General features: G+C 37.4%; 1 protein-coding gene across 1 annotated transcript in view; it reads left to right on the top strand.

The window, feature by feature from the left end:
• Positions 1–20,702, top strand: part of LOC140164066 (major facilitator superfamily domain-containing protein 6-like) — a 60,795-nt gene extending 40,093 nt beyond the window's left edge. The window contains exons 2-7 of the mRNA XM_072187325.1: positions 9,572–10,306; positions 13,448–13,698; positions 15,121–15,280; positions 16,588–16,744; positions 17,157–17,360; positions 19,941–20,702. Coding sequence (XP_072043426.1) covers positions 9,704–10,306; positions 13,448–13,698; positions 15,121–15,280; positions 16,588–16,744; positions 17,157–17,360; positions 19,941–20,197 — 1,632 coding nt within the window. The 5' untranslated portion in view covers positions 9,572–9,703 and the 3' untranslated portion in view covers positions 20,198–20,702. The remainder of the gene's footprint in view (positions 1–9,571; positions 10,307–13,447; positions 13,699–15,120; positions 15,281–16,587; positions 16,745–17,156; positions 17,361–19,940) is intronic.
• The last annotated feature ends 2,697 nt before the right edge of the window (positions 20,703–23,399 follow it).

The following is a 23,399-nucleotide window of genomic DNA, read 5'->3' as shown; positions in this document are numbered from 1 at the left end:
TGACCAAGTCAGGTCAAAATCGGTCCAAGCATGTGAGTGCTAGAGCAAATGAAATGGTCGGCAGAAGAAGAAGAAGAAGAAGACTAGACTAAGCTGTGGTCTAACCCACGAACACAGCCGTGTTGTTACCCCTAATGACCTTTGACCCCAAAATATATGAAAACGGCCATAGACATTGGCTAATGTCAATGCATGGATGCATGTGGCACCACTTTGCTATGTTACTTGTGGCAGAGGGGGCATTTTGAAGGTTTTTCGTCGCAGACCAGAATTGACCCCTTAATGACAGTTGACCCTAAAGAAAAAAAATACCACATATGAATTGGGTACCCACAATTCATGTGTGAACATACCGTTACTGTCCTATGTTTTTCTTAGCAAATAAAAAATTTTGACGGTTTTTCGTTTTATACCGGAAGTGACCCCTTAATGACGTTTGACCCCAAATAAAAAAATACCACATATGAATTGGGTATCCACAATTCATGTGTGAACATACCGTTACTGTCCTATGTTTTTCTTAGCAAATAAAAAAATTTGACGGTTTTTCGTTTTATACCGGAAGTGACCCCTTAATGACGTTTGACCCCAAATAAAAAAATACCACATATGAAATGGGTATCCACAATTCATGTGTGAACATACCGTTACTGTCCTATGTTTTTCTTAGCAAATAAAAAAATTTGACGGTTTTTCGTTTTATACCGGAAGTGACCCCTTAATGACCTTTGACCCCAAATCTGTGAGGACCCCATAGACACTGGATAATAACAATGCATGTATGCAAGTGGTGTTACTGTCCTACGTAATTTGTGAGAGAAGAAGCATTTTAAAGGTATTTCGTTTTGTACCGGAAGTGGCCCTTTAATGACCTTTGACCCTAAATAAAAAAATACCACATATACACAGGGTAACTACAATTTATGTGTAAACATACCGTTACTGTCCTATGTTTTTCTTAGCAAATAAAAATTTTTGAAGATTTTTCGTTTTATACCGGAAGTGACCCTTTAATGACCTTTGACCCCAAATCTGTGAGGACCCCATAGACACGGGATAATAACAATTCATGTGTGCAAGTGGTGTCACCGTCCTATGTAATCTGTGAGAGAAGAAGCATTTTGAGTTGAAATCACGTTTTGACCCCTATGACCCCTGCGTGACCTTTGACCCCACGAGTTTCATATGACATATCGGGGCATGGTCAATGATGGTTATGACCAAGTTAGGTCAAAATCGGTGTAAGCATGTAAGTGCTAGAGCAAATGAAGTGGTCGGCAGAAAGAAGAAAGAAGAAAGAAAGAAAGAAGAAAGAACCTGTAAGAAAAAAGACACAGCCGTGACTAACGTCACGGCTGTAAGAAAGAACCTGTAAGAAAAAAGACACAGCCGTGACTAACGTCACGGCTGTGTAAAGAAGAAAGATTAGCTGTGGTCTAAGACCACGAACACAGCCGTGTTGTGACCCCTTACTGACCTTTGACCCCAAATTTTATGAAAACGCCCATAGACATTGGCTAACGTCAATGCATGGGTGCATGTGGCGCCACTTTGCTGTTATTTGTGGCAAAAGGGGCATTTGGAAGGTTTTTCGTCTCAGACCGGAAGTGACCCCTTAATGACCTTTGACCCCAAATCTGTCAGGATCCCATAGACACTGGGTAATAACAATGCATGTGTGCAAGTGGCATCACTGTCCTACGTAATTTGTGGGAGAAGAAGCATTTTAAAGGTATTTCGTTTTATACCGGAAGTGGCCCCTTAATGACCTTTGACACTAAATAAAAAAAATACCACATATGCACAGGGTAACTACAGTTTATGTGTGAACATACTGGTACTCTCCTATGTTTTTCTTAGCTATTTAAATTTTTTGAAGGTTTTTCGTTTTATACCGGAAGTGACCCCTTAATGACCTGTGACCCCAAATCTGTGAGGACCCCATCGACACTGGATAATAGCAATGCATGTGTGCAAGTGGTGTCACTGTCCTACGTAATCTGTGAGGAAGAAGCATTTTGAGTTGAAATCACGTTTTTGACCCCTATGAGCCCTGCGTGACCTTTGACCCCACAAGTTTCATATGACATGTAGGGGCATGGTCAATGATGGTTGTGACCAAGTTAGGTCAAAATCGGTGTAAGCATCTAAGTGCTAGAGCAAATGTAGTGGTCGGCAGAAGAAGAAAGAAAGAACCTGTAAGAAAAAAGACACAGCCGTGACTAACGTCACGGCTGTGTAAGAAAGAAGAAAGACTAGACTAAGCTGTGGTCTAACCCACGAACACAGCCGTGTTGTTACCCCTAATGACCTTTGACCCCAAAATATATGAAAACGGCCATAGACATTGGCTAATGTCAATGCATGGGTGCATGTGGCACCACTTTGCTATGTTACTTGTGGCAGAAGGGGCATTTTGAAGGTTTTTCGTCTCAGACCGGAAGTGACCCCTTAATGACATTTGACCCTAAATAAAAAAATACCACATATGAATTGGGTACCCACAATTCATGTGTGAACATACTCGTTACTGTCCAATGTTTTTCTTAGCAAATAAAAAAATTTGACGGTTTTTCGTTTTATACCGGAAGTGACCCCTTAATGACATTTGACCCCAAATATAAAAATACCACATATGAATTGGGTACCCACAATTCATGTGTGAACATACCGTTACTGTCCTATGTTTTTCTTAGCAAATAAAAAATTTGAAGGTTTTTCGTTTTATACCGGAAGTGACCCCTTAATGACCTTTGATCCCAAATCTGTGAGGACCCCATAGACACTGGGTAATAACAATGCATGTGTGCAAGTGGTGTCACTGTCCTACGTAATTTGTGGGAGAAGAAGCATTTTAAACGTATTTCGTATTATACCGGAAGTGGCCCCTTAATGACCTTTTGACCCTAAATATAAAAAATACCACATATACACAGGATAACTACAATTTATGTGTGAACATACCGTTACTGTCCTATGTTTGTCTTAGCAAATAAAAAATTTGAAAGTTTTTCGTTTTATACCGGAAGTGACCCCTTAATGACCTTTGACCCAAAATCTGTGAGGACCCTATAGACACTGGATAATAACAATGCATGTGTGCAAGTGGTGTCACTGTCCTACGTAATCTGTGAGAGAAGAAGCATTTTTAGATGAAATCACGTTTTTGACCCCTATGACCTCTGCGTGACCTTTGACCCCACGAGTTTCATATGACATGTAGGGGCATGGTCAATGATGGTTGTGACCAAGTAAGGTCAAAATCGGTGTAAGCATGTAAGTGCTAGAGCAAATGAAGTGGTCGGCAGAAAGAAGAAGAAAGAAGAAAGAAAGAAGAAAGAACCTGTAAGAAAAAAGACACAGCCGTGACTAACGTCACGGCTGTGTAAAGAAGAAAGAACCTGTAAGAAAAAAGACACAGCCGTGACTAACGTCACGGCTGTGTAATAATAGAACTGGATCACACTCATGATGCAGTCATGTCTACAGTAGAATTTATCTCGACCTTTGCAGGACTTAACCCCATTAAAAGCTATTAAACCAAGATAACACTCATTGAAACAGCTCAACTGATTAAATCGGATCTTCTCTGGTTGTGCACAAGTGTCTGTTTTCATGTGCGATATCGCAATAAAGCTGGTATTCATAGCTTCAGTTGGGTAACCGATTATAAAGGAAACGAAAGGAAACAATGGTATGTGTACCTTTGTTCACGAAATGAGACAATGGCGTGCTTTTTGTAAACCAGCATTCTTGAAAATGAGCAACATAATGATTGTTGACTTAACACGGTTTGGAAATAATTTCTTCATATTTTTGGTGTTATCTGTCGTTTACATGTCCTTCCTAAAACACAAAAGTGCGACCCTCTCCAAACACCTAAATTAGCTAAAAATTTAGGACATGTTACAAAACTATATTGTCTAGAATTTTAGAAGAGTACTTTTAATATTGGCCGGTTATTTTTCACACAGCGACGTTAACTAGGCAATGTACTATTACCTATAACATTAACTAAAACACCAAAGTACGAATATTTCCAAACATCTAAATTAGCTAAAATTTAGGACATGTTAAAAACTATATTTTCTAGAACTTTAGAAGCGTACTTTTAATATTGGCCGGTTATTTTTCACACAGCGACGTTAACTAGTCATATCCCCATACTTTTAACGTAGGGCTATTTGTAGAGGTCACGCGTCAATGGGAAAGAGCACTGTGTATTGTGTATAGGAAAACGGACAGTAACTGCAGTATGTGGGACTCGAACCCGTACTAGTCAGCGTCCAGCTCAAAACTAAACTCAACCCAGAAAGTATCGAAACGATTATAGATGGTCAGATATATCGGGAACTGAAATATATAGCAAAAATCTATTTAATGTATATAAAGCGCAGCTTTCTCCTGCGCATTTTGATATAATTTGGTCGAGTTATGGGCGCTTGAGTGGCTACAAGTCGGATTTTGAAAGTTGCACTTAGCTCCTTTTCAAGCCAAATGCGTTGTACTGTGACCATTAATGACAAATCCAGGCAGTGATACACAGTGATGGTGGGCACACCAAGTATTGAGATGTGAGCAGAAAGAGTTCATGAGATAAGTCAGAGATTAGTAAAGGGTAGCAAGTATTGAAGTTGGAAGTCGAAATAAAGTAAAGATCATGGTTAAAGTAAACAGAGCACATCGGTGTCCTTTGTCTTGATTTTTTTGTGTGTGTGGGGGGTGGGGGTGGGGGTGTACACGACGGTCTCAAACTGACTATAATAATTATGCAATAGTGCAAACAGGCTGTTATGATAAACAAGCGCATTGCCCCCGCAATTTGTCATTTTTAAAATTGCACGAATTTCCAAACAACGGTTCATATGCTCATTATGTTTAAAATTTTGATATCAAATTTTGTATCAACATTCGAAGGAAAGTGTATAGAAAATTATTATATAAATTATTTTGCCATAAACTCATCAGACTCTGATTAAATGGGGATGGAACTAGTGGCGACTTTTTATTTTGGCTGTGTTTATATACTTTGAACAGCTAAAAGTTAATAAAAAAAAAAAGCTCATGGGCCAAGCTGAAGGTATTGAAATTCCTAAACTGACGGTTGAAAGTACGTAATTAATTGAACCTACTTCCAAAAACAATTGTATGATACTCTTATTTCTATGAAGCATAACAAAGCTCCTGGCTTTAATGGTTTTCCATCAGAATTTGTTATTGTTTCTTGGCCAGATATTGTGATATGTTGATGAAATCTATCAATTTCACCTTGGAAAATGGTCTTCTTTCTCATTAACAAAGAAAATAATCGTGTTATTTCTCTGCTTCCTTTGTTTTTGTTAAAATTCTTGCTAAAACTTTAGCAAACCGTTTGAAAAAGATTTTGACCAATCTTATTGACCCAGATCAATCTGGGTTTCTTAAGGGGTACTACACCCATTGATTTTTTTTTGCATTTTTTGCATTTTGTGAAGAAATTACAAAAAAAATTGGACAAAGTGGTATGCAAAATGAAGGGGCAAATCTTCTCGTTTTATTGGTGGCATCGGTATCAACGTAGCTTACATGCTTTTAAAAGTAGAAGCCAAAAGGTGGTACATCACTGATGATTTAAATTCACTTCATTTTGGAAAGCTTAATATCAACGGATTTCGTTAAAATTTTGAATATGTGTTGCTAACACGTTAGGGAAATAAAGTTGATATGTAAAATGGGAATAAGTGGTTCCTGATTTCTTTTATGACTTCATGAACTTGGTGCTCCACAACTATCAAAAAGGAACTGGTTAAAATGCTTCTATTTTCAATGTTGAGCTATATTTTGTATTTTTAACTTGCGACATTATTTCACTGAAACTTAATTAAGCCATAGGTAACAGGTTACCACAACCATACTACAGCAATGTTGAAAAAAATTGTATTTCTTGTCACCTATACCACCATATTGGGTAGTTTTCCGTAAGCTTAACTTTTGTGATTTTGGTAACTATTTTATATTTATTTGTGAAATCCATCTCAACTAGGCATTCTAAATTGTACTCACCCTTTACATCCCAAGGTATATTAGTATATCCACCTTGCACTTCTCGATATATATCCAGTTAAAGACAGAATATCAAAATTATTCCTCATTATGATACATTTTGTATCACAGACTCTCACATGTGTATTCAAAATTGATGCTTAAATTTGACCTGAACCAATTGACCTATAACCTGACATACGGTGACCTAATAGCCTTTTCTTCTCCTAACAACACATCAATAACAACATCAATATCAAATTGACTAATGACTATGCATCTATTGTGTAAGTGTTTATTTAATTTATTCAGTGTTATATATTTTGCAAGCACCACTAGATTTTCTATAGAGAGTATAACAAAGGATTTAATGTATTCTATTCATGTACCCTACTTGAACATGTTGAAAAGAATAAATTATGGTTTGTTATGAAACACGCATCTGAGTTACCAGGATACGGTAAACAAAAATATATAGGGCTAAAATGACTTACTATACAATGGTTTAAAAGCACCTTTTTATTTTTATTTATTTTTTTATTTTTATTTCACATGATCCGTGCATATATCGCCTCGCTATAAATGAAAAAATATTTTTTAGACCAATCAAACCAATATATGGGTGTAGTACGCACTTAACAGGATAAAATATTTATTGTTAACACCATTAGATTACTTATTGACATGATTGAATATCATCATGATATTCAATCATGTCATGTCAATAAGTAATCTAATTATCATGGACTAATAATATAGATCACGTAGTGCGATGGACTGGAAACTTGACGCATCGATCTGAGGACAGCTTTCAAACATAAGTCTTGATACGGTATTTTACTTAGCCTACATCTGGTGGCAGCAGCATTTTTCTTCACTTTCACAAAATGGCGGATTGGCATCGTCTGCGATAATTTTATGATCAAACGCGGATCAAATGTGCGATAAACTGCGATTTTTATCGGAGTGAGAGCCTATATAAAAGCGGATATGCGATGTCGCACTTGCATGACGACGAATGCCTCGTTCGGTTTCCGAGGGAAACCGAATAACCCCAATATTTGTTCCATGCCTGTATCAAGATGGCGGTCGAGTCCCGGTTCTCTGTCTCTAATTCTGTGGTGGCAGCAGCATTTTTCTTCAGTCACGTGATAATGGCACCGGCGGATAATACACGGGGGAAGCCGACGGTGTCCACACATTTTTGTATTGCGCTGGTATAGGAGTTGCAAGGGCCTGTGAATATATGGAGAGAAATGATAATCCTGCTGCAATTCTTCTTCTTCTTCTTCATATCGTCACTGGGCGGGTAAAACCTCATATGTACTTTTTGCCCTTGAACATGGATGAAGCAACCTCTTCCATTTAAAGTCTATACCTTCAAGGCTTTATCCATGTTCAAGGGCCAAAAGTAAATATGAGGTGTTTCCTGCATGCACTTTTGGCCCTTGAACATGGATGAAGCAACCTATTCCATATAAAGTCTACACCTACCAAGCTTTATCCATGTTCAAGGGCCAAAAATACATCTGAGGTTTTTCCCGCCCAGTGTATTGAAAAAGCTTTTGATAGTGCCAATCATATTTTTCTCTTACATATCTTAAAAGCCTAATTTTGGTGATAAAGTTATGCATTGAATTAAGACACTTAAGGGAAGAGTTATGTTTCTTACAAAAAGCAATTGATATGAATAAAGGGATTTTTCAGGGCTGCCCGATTTCACCCTATTCATTTTTGATGGTGATTGAAACGATGGCAATTGCAATTCGTCAAAATAATAATATAAATGGTATCCCCATTGAAGACAAGGAATTCAAATTTTCATTGCTAGCAGATGATTCAACTTGCTTTTTGGATGGTTCATCCGATTCTTTTCAAAACTTGTTTGATACTTTGAACACATATATTTCTAAGTGTTCTGGCTGTTATTTTAATCATTGGTTCCAAAAAGGGTTCCCAAAAATTTCTCCTTTTCTGATCAAGGTCTGTCTTGGAAAACAAATCAATTTAAAACATTAGGTATCAATAATATTTTTCACTAAACATTATTTATATGTTTGAACTCAATTACAAAGTCAAGCTTAAAGAGATCGAAATTGTTGAAGACCTAGAAACCTCACTACGATTGGTAAAATTTGTGTTATCAAATCTCTCCTCCTCCCACAACTTTTGTACCTTTTCTCAGTTTTATGCATTAAAATTCCAAATTATTTTTTAAAGAACTCAATAAAATGCTTTATAGATTTATTTGGAAGGGGGATAATGACAGGGTCAAAAGAAAATGTAATGATTCTTTTGATTCTTTATGATGCATTTGTGAATATCATTTTTTATACACGCAAGTTCGAAACTGCACTATAGATGACAAATCCCATAGGTTTACGTGTGGACAAACATTATTTTGACCCTTTATCTTAAAACTTGCGCCACATTTGTAATTTACATTCTTTTCAGTCAATTGTTCACCAAATACTTTCAGACAGATGTTATTTTAGGATATGCGACAAAATTTTGAAACAGATTGTTTAATTCTGAGACATCAACCTTTGAAATTGAGCAAAGTTGTTTTTGGATCACACTGTATAACTGTCATGCATGGTTTGTTTCACCCGCCGGCTATGCAAGTCAAGAGTCTATTACTGTAAGGACCATAACAACATAACAATCGTTTCTCGACAACTTTAAAGGAGCCTCCGGCAAGCATAACATTATGTTAGAAAAATAATTATAATATCAATCAATATCAATATCAATAATAATATCAATCACGAATCACATGGTATAATTAAAAACAAACTCACATTGACCATAAAATGAATAAAAACAGTAGGCTCTCAACACGCGAATGACGCGATATTCAAAAGTCCCGCGCCGAAATTATCTAAGTGCAATGACGTAATGGTTATTTGTGCTCAATTGTCGTCAGCCTTCATTGTTTTACTAAGGCATAATAAGGCATCATGTTGTGATTACCGGAAACATCCTTTAAATAAATCGGCAACACGTTCGGTACATGCGTGTCGCGACTACGATATCAACAACGTAATCGCCACTTACCATGGATCGTCACATAATGTCAGTTGTTTATAGTGACCGTTTTCAACCATTTGTATTTTATCATTTATATAGTTTATTGTTGCACACTTGCACAGACTTAAGTTGTTGTTCATATTTAAGTGTTAATTTTCTCTTAATTAAGTTTAAATCATGTCTTAAAGCTCATCTTATGAATATTGCTTATGATAAGTTCTTATTTATTTTTATCTTGTTTTTATAATATTTGTTGTTGTTTGGTTTCATTGCTCTTTGCTTGAGCTCTTTGTTGCGCCATGAGTGCCTTTTGCAGATTTGTGCGCGATAGAAATGTTCATTATTATTATTATTATTATTGTTATTACTGCAATATTTGATTTTGATTTATTATTTGGACTAATATAAATCATAAGGCCTATTTTCATGTTTCACATATTTATTGTCTTTCGTTTTATAGTTTACTTATTATGTTTTGCTTTTTGTTTTGTTGTTTCATGACATGGATCCTGCACATCAGCAATAGAATATAAACGCTGCCTCCATAGAGTTTGTCATCTTCGTGCCATATATTTTGTCAAAGATCTTTCCCTGTGTTTATTTATCCGCGCCATTTGTGACAAAAATCACATCCGCGGCATTGCACACCATAATGTCTTGCAGCAATGCGAAGCACCGCGATGAAGAACTTATTCCTTTATATCTCCATGCTATTGACATCCAAGAGCCTCACGAAGAACATATAAATTTACAAAAATCGAAAGAGGAAACAACAAAACTCGCAAAACCCAATACTACCAAAATATACGGCGAGGAATTCCATGACAACAAAAATGACGAAATCTCCGAAAAAGGACGGAAGTGGCAACTAATTCAATTTGTAGCATTCTTCTTCTTTACTGGTGGCGCTCCAGCCGTGTTGACATCATATTTACCTGTTTATTACCGACAGTTAGGTCTGAATCCTCATCAAATTGGTGTTGTACAAAGTCTTCAACCATGGATCTCTATACCAGCGATCCCATTATGGGGTTACCTGGCTGATCGATTCAATGCTACACGATCAATATTGATCTTCACTTTAGGAACATATCTTGTGAGTCATGTAGCACTTGCCTTCACACCGCCAGTCGCAGAAGTAGATTGTGTGTCTGTAAATGCAAGGTGGCAGGATATACAGGACAAAGAGCAAGGCTGCAGTAACAGAGTTAACACACGTGACTTGATGACGGCTTCATCATTGCCCATCAATCATGTAAGTATGGATTTTAATATATCGATATGGAGTAATAAGACAATGTCTAATCTAATTAAGAATGCGGCACATGCTAATTAGGTAGTGACGCTTCCTACCAATTATTCCATGGTAATAAGCATGATAAGGTATACATGATAGCATAAACCAAGAGATTACGTTAGACATGCATCCGATTGAGATATCTAGATGAGTAGGGGAGACCTAAGAGTGTCCGCCCTCGGGGCAAGTACGCCCACCACGTGTTTCTGATCTCGTGACTGCTGGGAAAATACCATGATGATGTAATGTCACAGCTAAGTACCCAAGAAAACAAGACAGTCCGAGACATCTCGCCACAGAAATTATCGTAAAAAAACCGTTTCCGAACCTCTAGGAAGTTTACCTTTTTGAATTAGTAATTATTGTAATAATCTCAAGACCTTGTAAAGACGTTTATTGTTCTGATATTAATTCAGAAGGTTAACGATTTGCCTATAAACACATATTGCAATTAAAAGATCGACATAGTGTGATCGACATAGTGTGATCGACATAGTGTGACACGAGGTAAAGGGAAAAAGTACCGTTAGGGCAAGTCCGCCCTGTATGTGAAGGGGCAAGTTCGCTCGATCTGTGTTTTCCCCAGTTGGACTCCAGGGGTAGACTCGCACCATCGGCGTATGCAATATATGGATAATAATACCTTTAAACAAGGTAACACTACTGGCAAACATGTTTTTTTAAAGTTAAGTGGTATCAGTATTACTCATAGGCCCTACCATTAATCAATCAATCAATCAATGAAACAATCGATAGAGGACAGCAAAATTAATTTCTGAACGGTTATCATCGTAGACCGTACTGATCAATGCTTTATCTATAGAGGACAGCAAAATAAATTTCTGAACGGTTATCATCGTAGACCGTACTGCGATGCACCATTAGCTAACCCTGTTTGCCGCCCTCTTTTGATCACTTGTTCTCTAATTCTAAAATTATGCATGCGTAACACGAATTTACTAAAAGCCGAATCCAGATTCGGCTGTCTGCCGAATTCATAACGATATCTAAACAAGAAATGTCTTTAAAAAGACAACGCCATGGATGAAGATTCATAATTTTGCATTGCAAGTACTTGGAAAGCTAGCAAATTTGAATGTTTGGCACAACTAACCGGGTGCGAAATATTGGCATTTATTGGTAAATACCACCAATGACATACTAGGAAATACTCAACATTTTCATGTCGAAAGCTGAATTGGAAAATGTGTGCTCTAAATATAAATATATACTCTTAGTCGACCTCAAATGACCTTTAACAATTTTGGGCAGAATTGTTATCCACAATCTGACAATCTATACTCAATTCACCTCGGATGACCTTGACCTGACCTTCAACATTTTCCGCTTACTAACCCACCATGTCCATAACAATCTAACTCCTTCGAATTCCTCTCAAATCTTTTATTCATATAAACTCCAAATTTCTGTCCTTTTACCTTTTCTGTGTTTTACTATTTACCAATATTTAGTATAAAATCCATTAAAAGCATGGTAATTAATTTTAGATATATTTATTCGCAATGTATAGTTTACTGGTAGTTACAATCACATTATAAGGCCACTAACAGTCAATTTTGAGTTTCCCGTCACATAATTTCTGAAAACAAGTGAGGTAACTTTTTCATTATTCATTATTTTTCTGCCTTTCATTATATGACCAACACGTATGTAAAATGTGTTGTTATTTGCCACTCACTCACTTGAAGATGGATGTTTAGCCCTAATGAGATTCAAAAGTATATTAAAAAAATAGTCACAATAATGAATTCAAGTGAGGGTCAGAAAATGAAGTGAGGGCGGTGACGGGAAACTCAAAATCGACTTTCATTGGCCTAATCAAAAGACTGATTACTCAATCCCAGGGATTCCCGGTTGCTCTACATGTACCAAAAATGTATAAAACCAAAGCCACTATCTACCCCAATTACTGGTATCCCCCCCCCCCCTCGACGACTAGTGTCACTCCCAACATCAATTAGTGTTGGTAGTAGGCACCTGCACTATTTATACCCAGCTCTGGTCAGATCAGGGAATGGTCAGATAATGCTCTTTATTATTGTTTAATTAGTGATTAGTGGTCACACTTTACTTGTCAATGCTTGTTGACAGCTTATCAGTAGTCGGATCAGCAGGGGTGCAATTGTATCCTTTTTCATAGAGCAAAATTGTTCAAAATGTTTATTGTCGAATGGTTCCAAAAATCCTTATTAATTTTGTGAACGGATTTTCATCGTTAACAAAGCAAAACGTATGTTTAATATATTAATTATTTCATTAATAGCAATTTCCTAAGTTTCCATACATAAATAACCACAGAGCATTATCTGTTTACAAAATAAGTGTTTATTTTCAATTAGCCATCTTATCAGTAAAACTGATAGGAGGCCAAATTATAGTAAAAAAACAGATTCTTTGTCTGGTAGTCCCGGCAACCCAGTCTGTATGTGGCTCAGTTGTAAACATACACAACAGAAACCGGCTGTGAAGGAGCCTATATGCACGTAAACAACTTTCTAGTACATGTATAATAAAATCCGTTTTTGAGTATAATAAAGAAAGTCATGCATTGGCAACATGAAGGAAATACATATTGCTAACTTGGTAAAATGCATACTCGTAGCCCAATCTTGTACATCATAGCACCCAGTTTGGGTTTGTAGTTTCGAAATGTTGCAATTAAACATTAGTTCTTTCAAATATAAAACGCTAAAACACAAATCTAGAACAAACAATCATAATATTTAGAAAGATATAGCAAATTTTCCATGATAGAGATTGGACCCAAGACAAAGTACACCCAAATTAGGTGACAATTCAGAATTAAGCCATGGCTGGAAAAACACATAAATAACGATGTAGAGGAGATAATGGAAAGACCAATAAGGGCAGATAATTATGATCGTCCACTGACCCCTAGTTCTAATAAAAGGGTCTGTCTCCGAAAGAACTTGTTTCCAATTTGTTAGGAACTATTCAGGGTAGGCCCTACTCGTTCTAATTATATCGATACAAAAAACAGACGCTCATGTATAATGATGTAACAAAAATAATTGATGCAACAAAATTGCTTTAAGATATTTCTTGTTTCCATGATAGTTGTGGAACTCCAGCATTGCCAATATTCAAGGAAATGGTCAACTCTGTAGTGATTCAGAAGATTTCTTCTACGATGTAAGAGACTTACAACTCCTCTACCTATACCTGATTGTCATCAATGCAGTGGGAATACTACTCCACGCACCAAGTACTGCACTAGGGAATGCTGAGATATTGAATTGTTTGGGTGAGAAGAATAGAAATCAGTATGGCTACTATAAATCTGCTGGCGCAATTGCAGCATGTATTGGGTAAGGCTAGATGGTGGGTATAATGTTGTTATTATCGTCGCCATGTTGTCTTAAGATCCGTGAAAAGGTTTATTTAGTTTGGCATTTGCAGTCAGATTATGAAATTGCAGTTAGCTGATTATTCTTAACCCTATGAGAACTACATGCCGATTGGTCAAAAAGAAGTTTTCAATATCAGTTGGACCAATCAGCAACATTGTTAAAATAATTTTACCATGCAAAACAATTGGGGTGAATTATTTACAAAGCTCCATTTTGATTGGTGATTAAAATGAAGATATCATGTAATTGACCAATCAGAGGCAATGCTAGATTGGCAGGTAATGCTCAGGGGGTTAAAGTAGTAATGAGGCTGAATTACACCCCGGGCATTTCCCCCATTAGTCATCAGTCTCCGGATCTATAAGCATTAGGCCTAAAAAATTGTATGATTGGCGTAACATAAAAAAAAATAGGGTAGGTCGGCATTTAAAAAAAAAAATTTACACACATTTTAAGCTGTAAGTAAATTGCGTAAACTTTTTTAACATTGTTCTTTATAAATTTAAATTGTTTACATTTTTTTGTGCAAAAATATAAGAAAAAAGTCTAGGGTCGGGCCCATTTTTGGGGGGTCGGTCGGGTTACGCCAATCAAACATTTTTTAGGCCTTGTTTCCAAAATACACGAAGAGCATCGGTAAAAATCGCAGTGGTGACAAGATCCGCTGGTCCAGCATCGCGGAACTGCCCCCCGCGTACCATCAGGGAGGCAACCTCCAGCAGCGTCGCGACAATTTTTCGTCCCATTTTTCAATTTCTGGTCCCATTTTAGTCATTATAATGACACTTTACTCTTTATAGTCCCCATTTCCATCCCATAAAATACAAGTAAATATAAATGCATCAACCCGCAAAAAATGAACGCGTACGAAAGCACTGCGAGTAGTACGTGTAGTGCGCACCAGATTATACACAACCAATGCATATAGTTTGGATTTTTTTAACGCTTGATCCGATTGGTTCTTGCTATCTTTAATGCATGAAGGCTCATTATTATCATTTTGGACTTTATTTTGCTGTTGCTCATTCTCTTGTTTTTGCAGTTTTCCACTTTGATCTTTTTGTAATAGCGCTCTTGCATGTCACATGTGTGTGGGCATGGTGGGGTGTGTATGTATGTCTATTATGTAGTATATTAATTTGCATGTATAAAGTTAAAAACTCTGTTTATACGTTTTGTGTTATTCCCCCATTGGAAAACGATGTTGTGTCATATTTTGTGTCATATTTTCCCTGTTTTTAATTGTGAAGGGTTATACTCATTCTTTCATTTGCCCGCCCTATTCCTTTTAAAGGAATTTTTATTTTATTTATTGATTGTTTTAAATTACCTTTTTTACTTTTCAATTAATGTTATATTTCTGTATCATATTTACTATAGCCTACTCGTGGCTGGCTTATCTGTGGATGCGACGGAGGAAACCTATGTGTTCTGTGGTGTGAATGTAACACATGCCAGCTATATACCATGCTTCGTTATGTTTGGTACATGTATGGCTATTGCCATTCCTGTAGCATGGACTTTGCCAGTAAAAGAAAAGGTAAATGACTAAACACCTGGGACTAAACGCAGAGTGCATCCCTCATCCCATCACAGCTCATTCAGTTTGCTAGGTAGGCACAACGGTGTCTATAAATAGACATGATTGAATTTTATATTCTGGTCAATGGGGATTCCCCAGACTATTGCATGATTACTTGAAGGGGGGTCCCGTCGCTAATGAGGTAGCTTTAAATTGCACACAAAACTATCAAATTGAATTACTCAAGGAGGGCACATCACAGCTTACTTACTTCCTTAGGCCAACCCCGGGAGCCAGTTAGTCCAGTCGGACTCCGCTGATGTCAAAGACGACTCTGTTCTGCATAAACGTCTTGTATCTTCGGTTAGTTGCGTGATGTAATTTTTCCATGGCTGTCCTCTTAATCTTTTACCATGTGTACGACAGCAAAACTCTGAAAGCTGACTCTGAAAGCTGACTGTTTCACTTCTGGCACAATGTTTTCAGACTTTCGGATATAAGGGAGAGCTCCTTGTTAGTGGAGTGTGACTTTAGGTAACAAAGTGCTTTTCCCAGTAGTCTTGTGTAGCAACCGTCAAGCGCCTTTCTAAACTTTGATATAATCATCCAGTGTCTGTACCATATATCGGGACTGATTCAACGGTAGTGGTGAAAAGCTTGATCCTTAGATTTCTTGACATGTTGCTCTTCCAGATTTTGCTCATTCAGGCTTTCCATGCTGGGCTCTTCCTGATATTTAAGTCTTTTTTCACTGCTATCAATCCAAGTCCCGAGGTATTTGAAGTCGCCAACTATATCAAGGTCACTGCCATCAAGTGTTTGGATTGGGGATGGGGAAATGTTATTGCAAATCATTGCCTTGGGTTTTTTTGCCTTTCATGCTGAGACCGACTGTAACTGCTGCAGCCTTAACAAGATGGACTCGTTGTCGGCCAATAGTGCTATGCCATCAGCAAAGTCTAGATCTGTAATTTTTTGCGGGCCTCTCCTCCTACTTTTCCTGTTTCTAGGTTGAGTCCTATAGGAGATCTGCATTCCTGTGAGCATAGTCGAGGACTGTTAAAAACAGAAATTGTGAAAGTGCCTGAATCTTTGAAGTCAATGGATGGTTGTAATAAGCCATATAGGTTCATTTATACATTGTGTAATTTCAAGGTTCCGGTTGGATGGTAAATTGCCGAAAGTCCCACCACCAAATATAGCCTTTTTAATGAGAGTATGTCTACCACAAACCTGATGGTGACGGCCTATCCATTTCTGTTTCGAGGCCGGTGAGCTGAGAACTACTTTATAATGTTTGTATTTTTGTGCGTTTTCTTTTTCAGTCATACTTGAACCAATCGGTGGAGTGTCATTATTTTAGAGACATTTTAAGGGTTTTAGTGAGTCTTCGTTACGGCACCGTTTATTTGGCGATTACCTGGCTAGCAATCGCTATTGGAGTGGCCAAAGCATTTGATTTTTGGTACATCAAAAGTTTAGGTAAATCAAATTAATATGACGTAATTTAATGAATATCATTATTGTTTTGCTCAATTACTTTTAATGCGGTAATGTTTTGGCCCCGGTTATGGCATCAAAATTGTCTTGTCTTATCTTATATATTATATTACCGATAAAACTACATGTAGCACGATAAACTACAAATGCCTGGTATTGTAAACGAAGATGAATATATATATGATTGTTTTAAAAAACACACTTTACAAAGGAAGTTTTTATTGCTGTTTGATCAAACACGTTAAAAAGACAACAGATTTTGGGTAGTTAAAACAAGGGGCATCTTATACACATCATACACGGAATTTTATGCAATATATAGTCAGTAATGACTAATTCCAAACTAAATTGAAATGAATTCAAATCATATTTATTATATTTATCATTTACCTAGGTGGTTCTCATACAGTGATAGCTTGGAGTGGAATGATTGGTTGTCTCGTGCAGTTCATCACATTCATTGGCTTGCCTCATCTTAATCATCGTTATGGTCACCTTCCATTCCTTGTGGTGGCGCTATTTACCACTGCAATCGGCTGCTGTGTCAGTGCATTTATTGAATATCCCGGGTGGATGATTATACCTATGTGCTTAAGAGGTAAAAATTTATATTGACAAACAAAAGCGCAATGATAGTGCTTATATATAAATCCACAGGTCTCATCACATTTAAGCTGAATTTATACTCAATTCCTGAGCGACGACCGATATGCAAAATTTGGTATTTGACCAAAAAGTTGGCGTGCTTTTCCCATTGGCTTCTCATTGGCTAAAAACCAATCGCTATCGCTTAGCGATGAAGTATAAATTCAGCTTGATAGGAATTCACTAACCACAGTGGCCCACCATTTATTATCAAACAGGGGCTAAGAAGCGCACCAGACATCCTATACTTACCAAAATAAACCATCACACCCAGGGTCATCTCAGTGAGTTCTTGTTTAGATATTAAAACGAAAAAATAAGCCGTTAGTAATATCAAGTTAAGTCACACACCAACTAAGTGCATCGGAGTCAAGTCAAAAGCCATATAGCTGAATTGACTAGTTTGACTCCTTCTGTTTAAGCTTCTTTATATGCGTTAAAATGTTGATTGGAAATACACATTATATGTAGGCCTAAACGTAAAGTATAAATGAGTTGACATCTGACGCTATTGCCTGGCAGTATGCGCGTGCATCGTCACAATTTCTATTGTCCCTTGTCTGTCAGTATCCGCGAGCATCATATTTTTTCAGGGCCTGTCATGTCAATTCCCGAATTTAGTCGGCCATTACTGGATCCCGTCTGCACCAAACTGGTGTTGTTACTGCCCAATTGGGTGGATTAAATCCGCTTAAAAATCGATGTTGAATTGTATTGTGTTGTAACTTTCATCATTCTTTTGTCAACGCTTTTGTAACACGGGTGATGGAATGCAGTTTAATATCCCCGCCAAGGCCACGTCATTTCATATTTTAGGTGAGGGACCCAGCTATGGCTGCCATTGAGGTGTAGGAATGCGGTCTTTTTTTGTTGATAAACATTGATTTCAACTCATCTATATATTAAAGCAAAGCTATTCGTATAAAAGCGCATGAAACGTACTTTTAAGTCAGAAGCGTTAGACAACATAATTATATGTGATAGGCTAATTTAATTCATGTCAAATCTATAATAACACAATCGTCATATAAGCCCACTTTAAATTCATCACTACTAATAGTAGGCATATCACCTCAAAAATAATCGCAGCAGAAACACGTTATTTAATGTTCCTACATTATTGAGCTTTATTAAAGCATCAAAAATCAAAAAACAGAATTGAAATCGGTCAATGCATTGTGATGTAGCGTCAATTTAAAGATGCTCGTAGATGGAATGAAATCCTGCCACAAATGGCTGTAATGACAAAATTGGCACATTTCGAGATTTTGAAGGTATATTTAGACGCTTGCTTGAAAAAGCAGCATTAATTTAAATATCACATGTTAAATTCCTATCTTTCCTGACTTCGTTACAGAAAACAAAATTAAAAAATCTATCATTGAATAATCATAATAAATTAACCAAATATACTATTTTAGCAATTCCGGCCAATCTGCAGACAAATTAAATCTCAAAAAATGACTAAGTTCAGCTAATTAATATGCAAAATTGATGCCAATAGAAAACCGTACATGATATAAAGGTGCGGGTTTTTTGCACACATATGTATACAACGTTCTTTCAATTGATAACAAAAAATACACAAAAAGTAATTAATTATGCAAATTAGGTAATTACAGCTAATTAAGTATTTATGCTATTATTATGCAAATTAGGCATGAGTAATTTTAGGTTTTTTTCAATATTTAATGAACGTCTGTTCATTCATCATAATTTTTTAAAGTATGATCCTGTTATGAGGTTGAATAAATGAACTGCAGTTAATTATTTAAAAACAATACAAAAAAAAAAAAAGTTTGACATTTTGACGGTGTCTAGAATATAATTTTAATTTTTACTGTAAACATGGTATGTGTCACCATTACTCAAAGCCAAGTCCGAAAAGTAAAAATTAAAATTCAGTTGCAATGAGACTTTAAATTAACATTTTGTCATCTGGATTAACAAGGGAGGACAATCGGAAAAGTGAACAGCAATTTTACTGTACCGCGTATACAAAAATAGTATGGCCTTGGACAGTCACAATGGCTTAGAGCTATTGCGGTTTGGAAAATTACTCCCTAAAAAAAAAAACATTGATTAATGTTTTGCTTCAACTGGTTTTAGGGAAGTGTTTCATTTGTTGTCGACGGAATTAATTTACATGCTAAGAAAGATTAGTATTTCAGCTAAATGGTGGTAGTTCCTTTACTTCAATAGGCCTATATTTACTGATTTATGAGCGATTTTCAAAAATCCATCAAAACAGGCAGTAGCTCTTAAACAAAACAATTTTAATTTTGGAGGACCCGATGTTAGCCTCGGAAAGGCTTCACACATCATATATTAAAAATTTAAACAATTTGGATAAATTAAGCATATGAAGAAATTCATTTATCGACATGGATGTTTTCTAAAATTGGCCAAATTTGAAGCGCGCCCTTTTCAATTCACTGTTATGCTTGCATGCACAGTGTAGCAGAAGTATTGTGCAGCCACTGTGACATACCTACTACTAACTATTATCCTGTGTATTCTTATGTTTTATTAGGTATAGCAACAGCCATCGCTGCCCAATCAGCCGGAGCTTATTTAGCTGACGCAGTTGACAAAGATCAAATGGCAACACTGCAAGCCATAATGGCCGCCTCCATTGACGGAGTAGGGAATGGGGCTGGAAGTTTATTTGGCGGGATATTAATTAACATATGGTCGATATTTACTTGTTATATTGTCTTTGCTATTGCCACTTCTGTATTTTTATGCATTTTAATCATTGTTTGGTGTTATGAAGTTAGACGTCAGTGATTTTATCAAGTATTTTGCATCAGTCCATAAATTTAATATTCCATCCTACCAAAACTGAAATGTGCAACGGACTGCTGCATCTATTCATCTATAATAATCTATGTCCGATTTGAGCGCTGACATATTGGAAAATGTTGCTTATCAATATTCATGAGAGTGTACATTCAACCAGGGCGATGTGACTTCATAAGGGCAATGTCGGGGATTATAGGACACAATCGATGGGGAGAGATGAGGTCCGACCAGGTCCGACCGAGTCTCCTACACAGGTTACGCTCCCTGTGGAGGGGCGGAACCAGACTGGCTGATGTGGAGACTAAGCCAGTTTGCGTCGGTCTGATACTCGTCTTTGACCATGCGCAGATCTGGCTGGTCAGGAAGATATTTAATATCCCGAATTTATAATATGCCTACCAGTTCCATCTATAACCGATTTGCTAGAGAATATTTGTTACCATGTTTAATAAATTCGTATTAATCGTATAATAAAATGTGGCCAAATGTATATTTGTGTACATAGTGTGTGGATCCACTCTTCTACGGACTTGGCTACTAAGCATGTCGGGAAGGATATGGCGGTATGCTGACCTGGGTCAATATGTTCTGGGCAGATGAGGTCCGACCAATTGCCTACGACCTTGTGTGCGATCATGTGTAACAGGCAATTCCCGATAATAATAGAGGTTGCCTGATTCAACGTCCAGTCAGGAGGGTGAGAGTTCATAAGGGCAATGTCAGGACACCAGGTTACGCCACTGTTTGACCTAGGATACACAAACCCGCCATTTTGTAATGATTAAGGGCGTATTACACTAAATCAATGCGCCAAAAGTGCAATGGTGATGAGTTCCGGTAAAAACTATACGACTAATTGAGGCAATTTGGTGTCCTTTGGGACTTAGTTTTCACTGAGGTTGGCATGTTCTAATTACAACAAAAGAATACAACACGTTAATCACTTAAATGGACCCGAAATTAAAAAAACCGGTTTTACATAGAAAAAGTAGGCCCTGTAGGAAGGCCCATGTCAGAAGCAGTGTATAGTCGTAATACATGTTGAAAATAGGGATGGCGCTATTCGCAGGTGCGTATCAAAAAACTGAATCTATAAAGTTCATCAAAATTGAAGCTTAAATGAAAGATGAACTCTTAATTAATAAATTAACAGCAACAGAAAGTGAAATATATTGTCACGCGAGGTAGAAAACATCCTCTGAAAATGTTCATTTCACCGTGCTTTTCAATGGGGAGCTGATTTGGTGGTCTGCGCCCTTCAAGGCATGTATTTTAAAGTGTATAACTTAGAAAAATGACCAAATATCTCCCTAAAATCACACATATTAAAAGAAAATAAGTCAAAGTTCTGCTAAATATTTTCTCATTAAATATTAATTGGCAATCGCGGACTCATTTGTAATGTCAAATGTCATTAAACAACGATCAATAGATGGCGTTTCAAACTTTCGGCCAATCCCAGTAGCACGAAATACAAAATGGCGGCGCCCAGTGATAACCCTAGTGTTGATACTCAGATTCGGAACAAGTTGAAACGCATTTATCAGAAGTTTGAATGGGAAGATGGGTGTCTGGTGCCGAAAGATCAGAAGAAGGCCTCAAGTTCAGCTACAGTTTGTGGATACGGACGCTGTCATTTGAGATATCCCGGTGTTGAGGGGTCTGTTTATACGACCCTCCATCGTGCTGTCTACATATTGGAGAAACACAAACCAGAGTTGATCAGAAGCAAGACTGCTGGGGAGGTGTCGCATCGATGCGGAGAAAGAGATGCATTAACATCGAACATCTGCACTTGGAGACACCCTCCCTCAACTCACACAGACGAGCTTGTCATCAGCAGAAGAAGTGTTTCGCATGCGACCCTCCATGCATCTTCAATTGACTAGAAATTTTCTGTGTTTTTATATACCCCAACGGTCCTTTTAAGGACCAATATATGAACAAAGGAGAACGGATTCTTGTGTCACAACATGTTATTATACAGAGAAATGTGTGCGTTTTACAACGTTTTAACACTTTTGTTAGCATATTTTGTTCATGTTTTACAGATCCGCGGTGATAGACTAGCAAATGGACCTAGGACTACGAGGTGTAAGAGTGATCGTGGCGTACAACAGGATTCTGCACCCCAGTCGAGTAACCTGTACTGCTCTGACGCTGTTGCCGAATCCGCCTAGCTCTCGCCTGAGCTCTCGGCACCTAGAATCGTGTTGGCAGTAAGCACCGAATCAATGAAGCCAATGCTGACGGAGTGAATGGCTGACTTTGCTCTTCCGGCAAAATTGCGGGCCCGATTTCGGCACTTGGGGGATCCTTTCAGTACTGACAAGTGAGAAGCTTCACATCTGTTGGTCGTCAAATTGTGCTTCTGTCCTATCATGGCCGTATGTCCTATCTTGTTATCTATCCATCGTCCTATCACGAGAGCATCGGCAGAGGTGAGTGTGACATAGTTGCGCTCTGGAAGACCGATTGGTGCCTGCAAGTTAACACAATAAGATACAAAATATCACGTAAACCATCACTTTACTGTTTTAATTCTCGAGTTTCATATAGCATAATCTACTCCCAGATCTCTCGTGCTCAGGAAAAAAACTGCCAAAACCATTTTATATTAATTAATAAACGTTTTGTTTTTCTAAACACGCTCTTTCTTTCTTGCACTTTTTAAACACGTTTAACGTTAGGCACTCACTTTTAGAGAGTACTGCTGCAATATGTTTAGCAATTAATTGATTACATTATGTTTAGCTTCTAAACATGTTTACACACTTCTGATAGCAAGAATATATATGTTTTAATTTTTAAACCAAAATTTTCATCGAGTGGGTGCGCATTTATTTGTTGTTGTTGTTGTTTCTTGAACGTTAAACTTTATCCACAACTCTCATTATTAAGCTATATTAGTAGATAGCGTGCGCGAGTTAACTAATAACATACCTTTCTTCCCTTCTTGTGAGCTTTGCACACAAGTGAATTCAGTCTGCAGATGTCCCAATCACCCTGTATACACCCAAGTATGCCAGTCTTGATGGACGCCCCAAGCTCCAGAAGTTTCTCGGTGTTTTTGCTGTGCTTTTTCATCGCCGCCCGAAATTCACCGGCACATCTCCTCTCAATAAAGTGCGCCAAAGTGGCCTTGTTGTGGGATTTCTGAACCTTAGTCCGTGTACTCCCCGTGCAA

Source organism: Amphiura filiformis, chromosome 11 (genome assembly GCF_039555335.1).
Source record: "Amphiura filiformis chromosome 11, Afil_fr2py, whole genome shotgun sequence".
Lineage (NCBI taxonomy): Eukaryota > Metazoa > Echinodermata > Ophiuroidea > Amphilepidida > Amphiuridae > Amphiura > Amphiura filiformis.
Note: the sequence above shows the minus strand (reverse complement) of the source record. Positions and strands in the feature narration are given on the sequence as shown.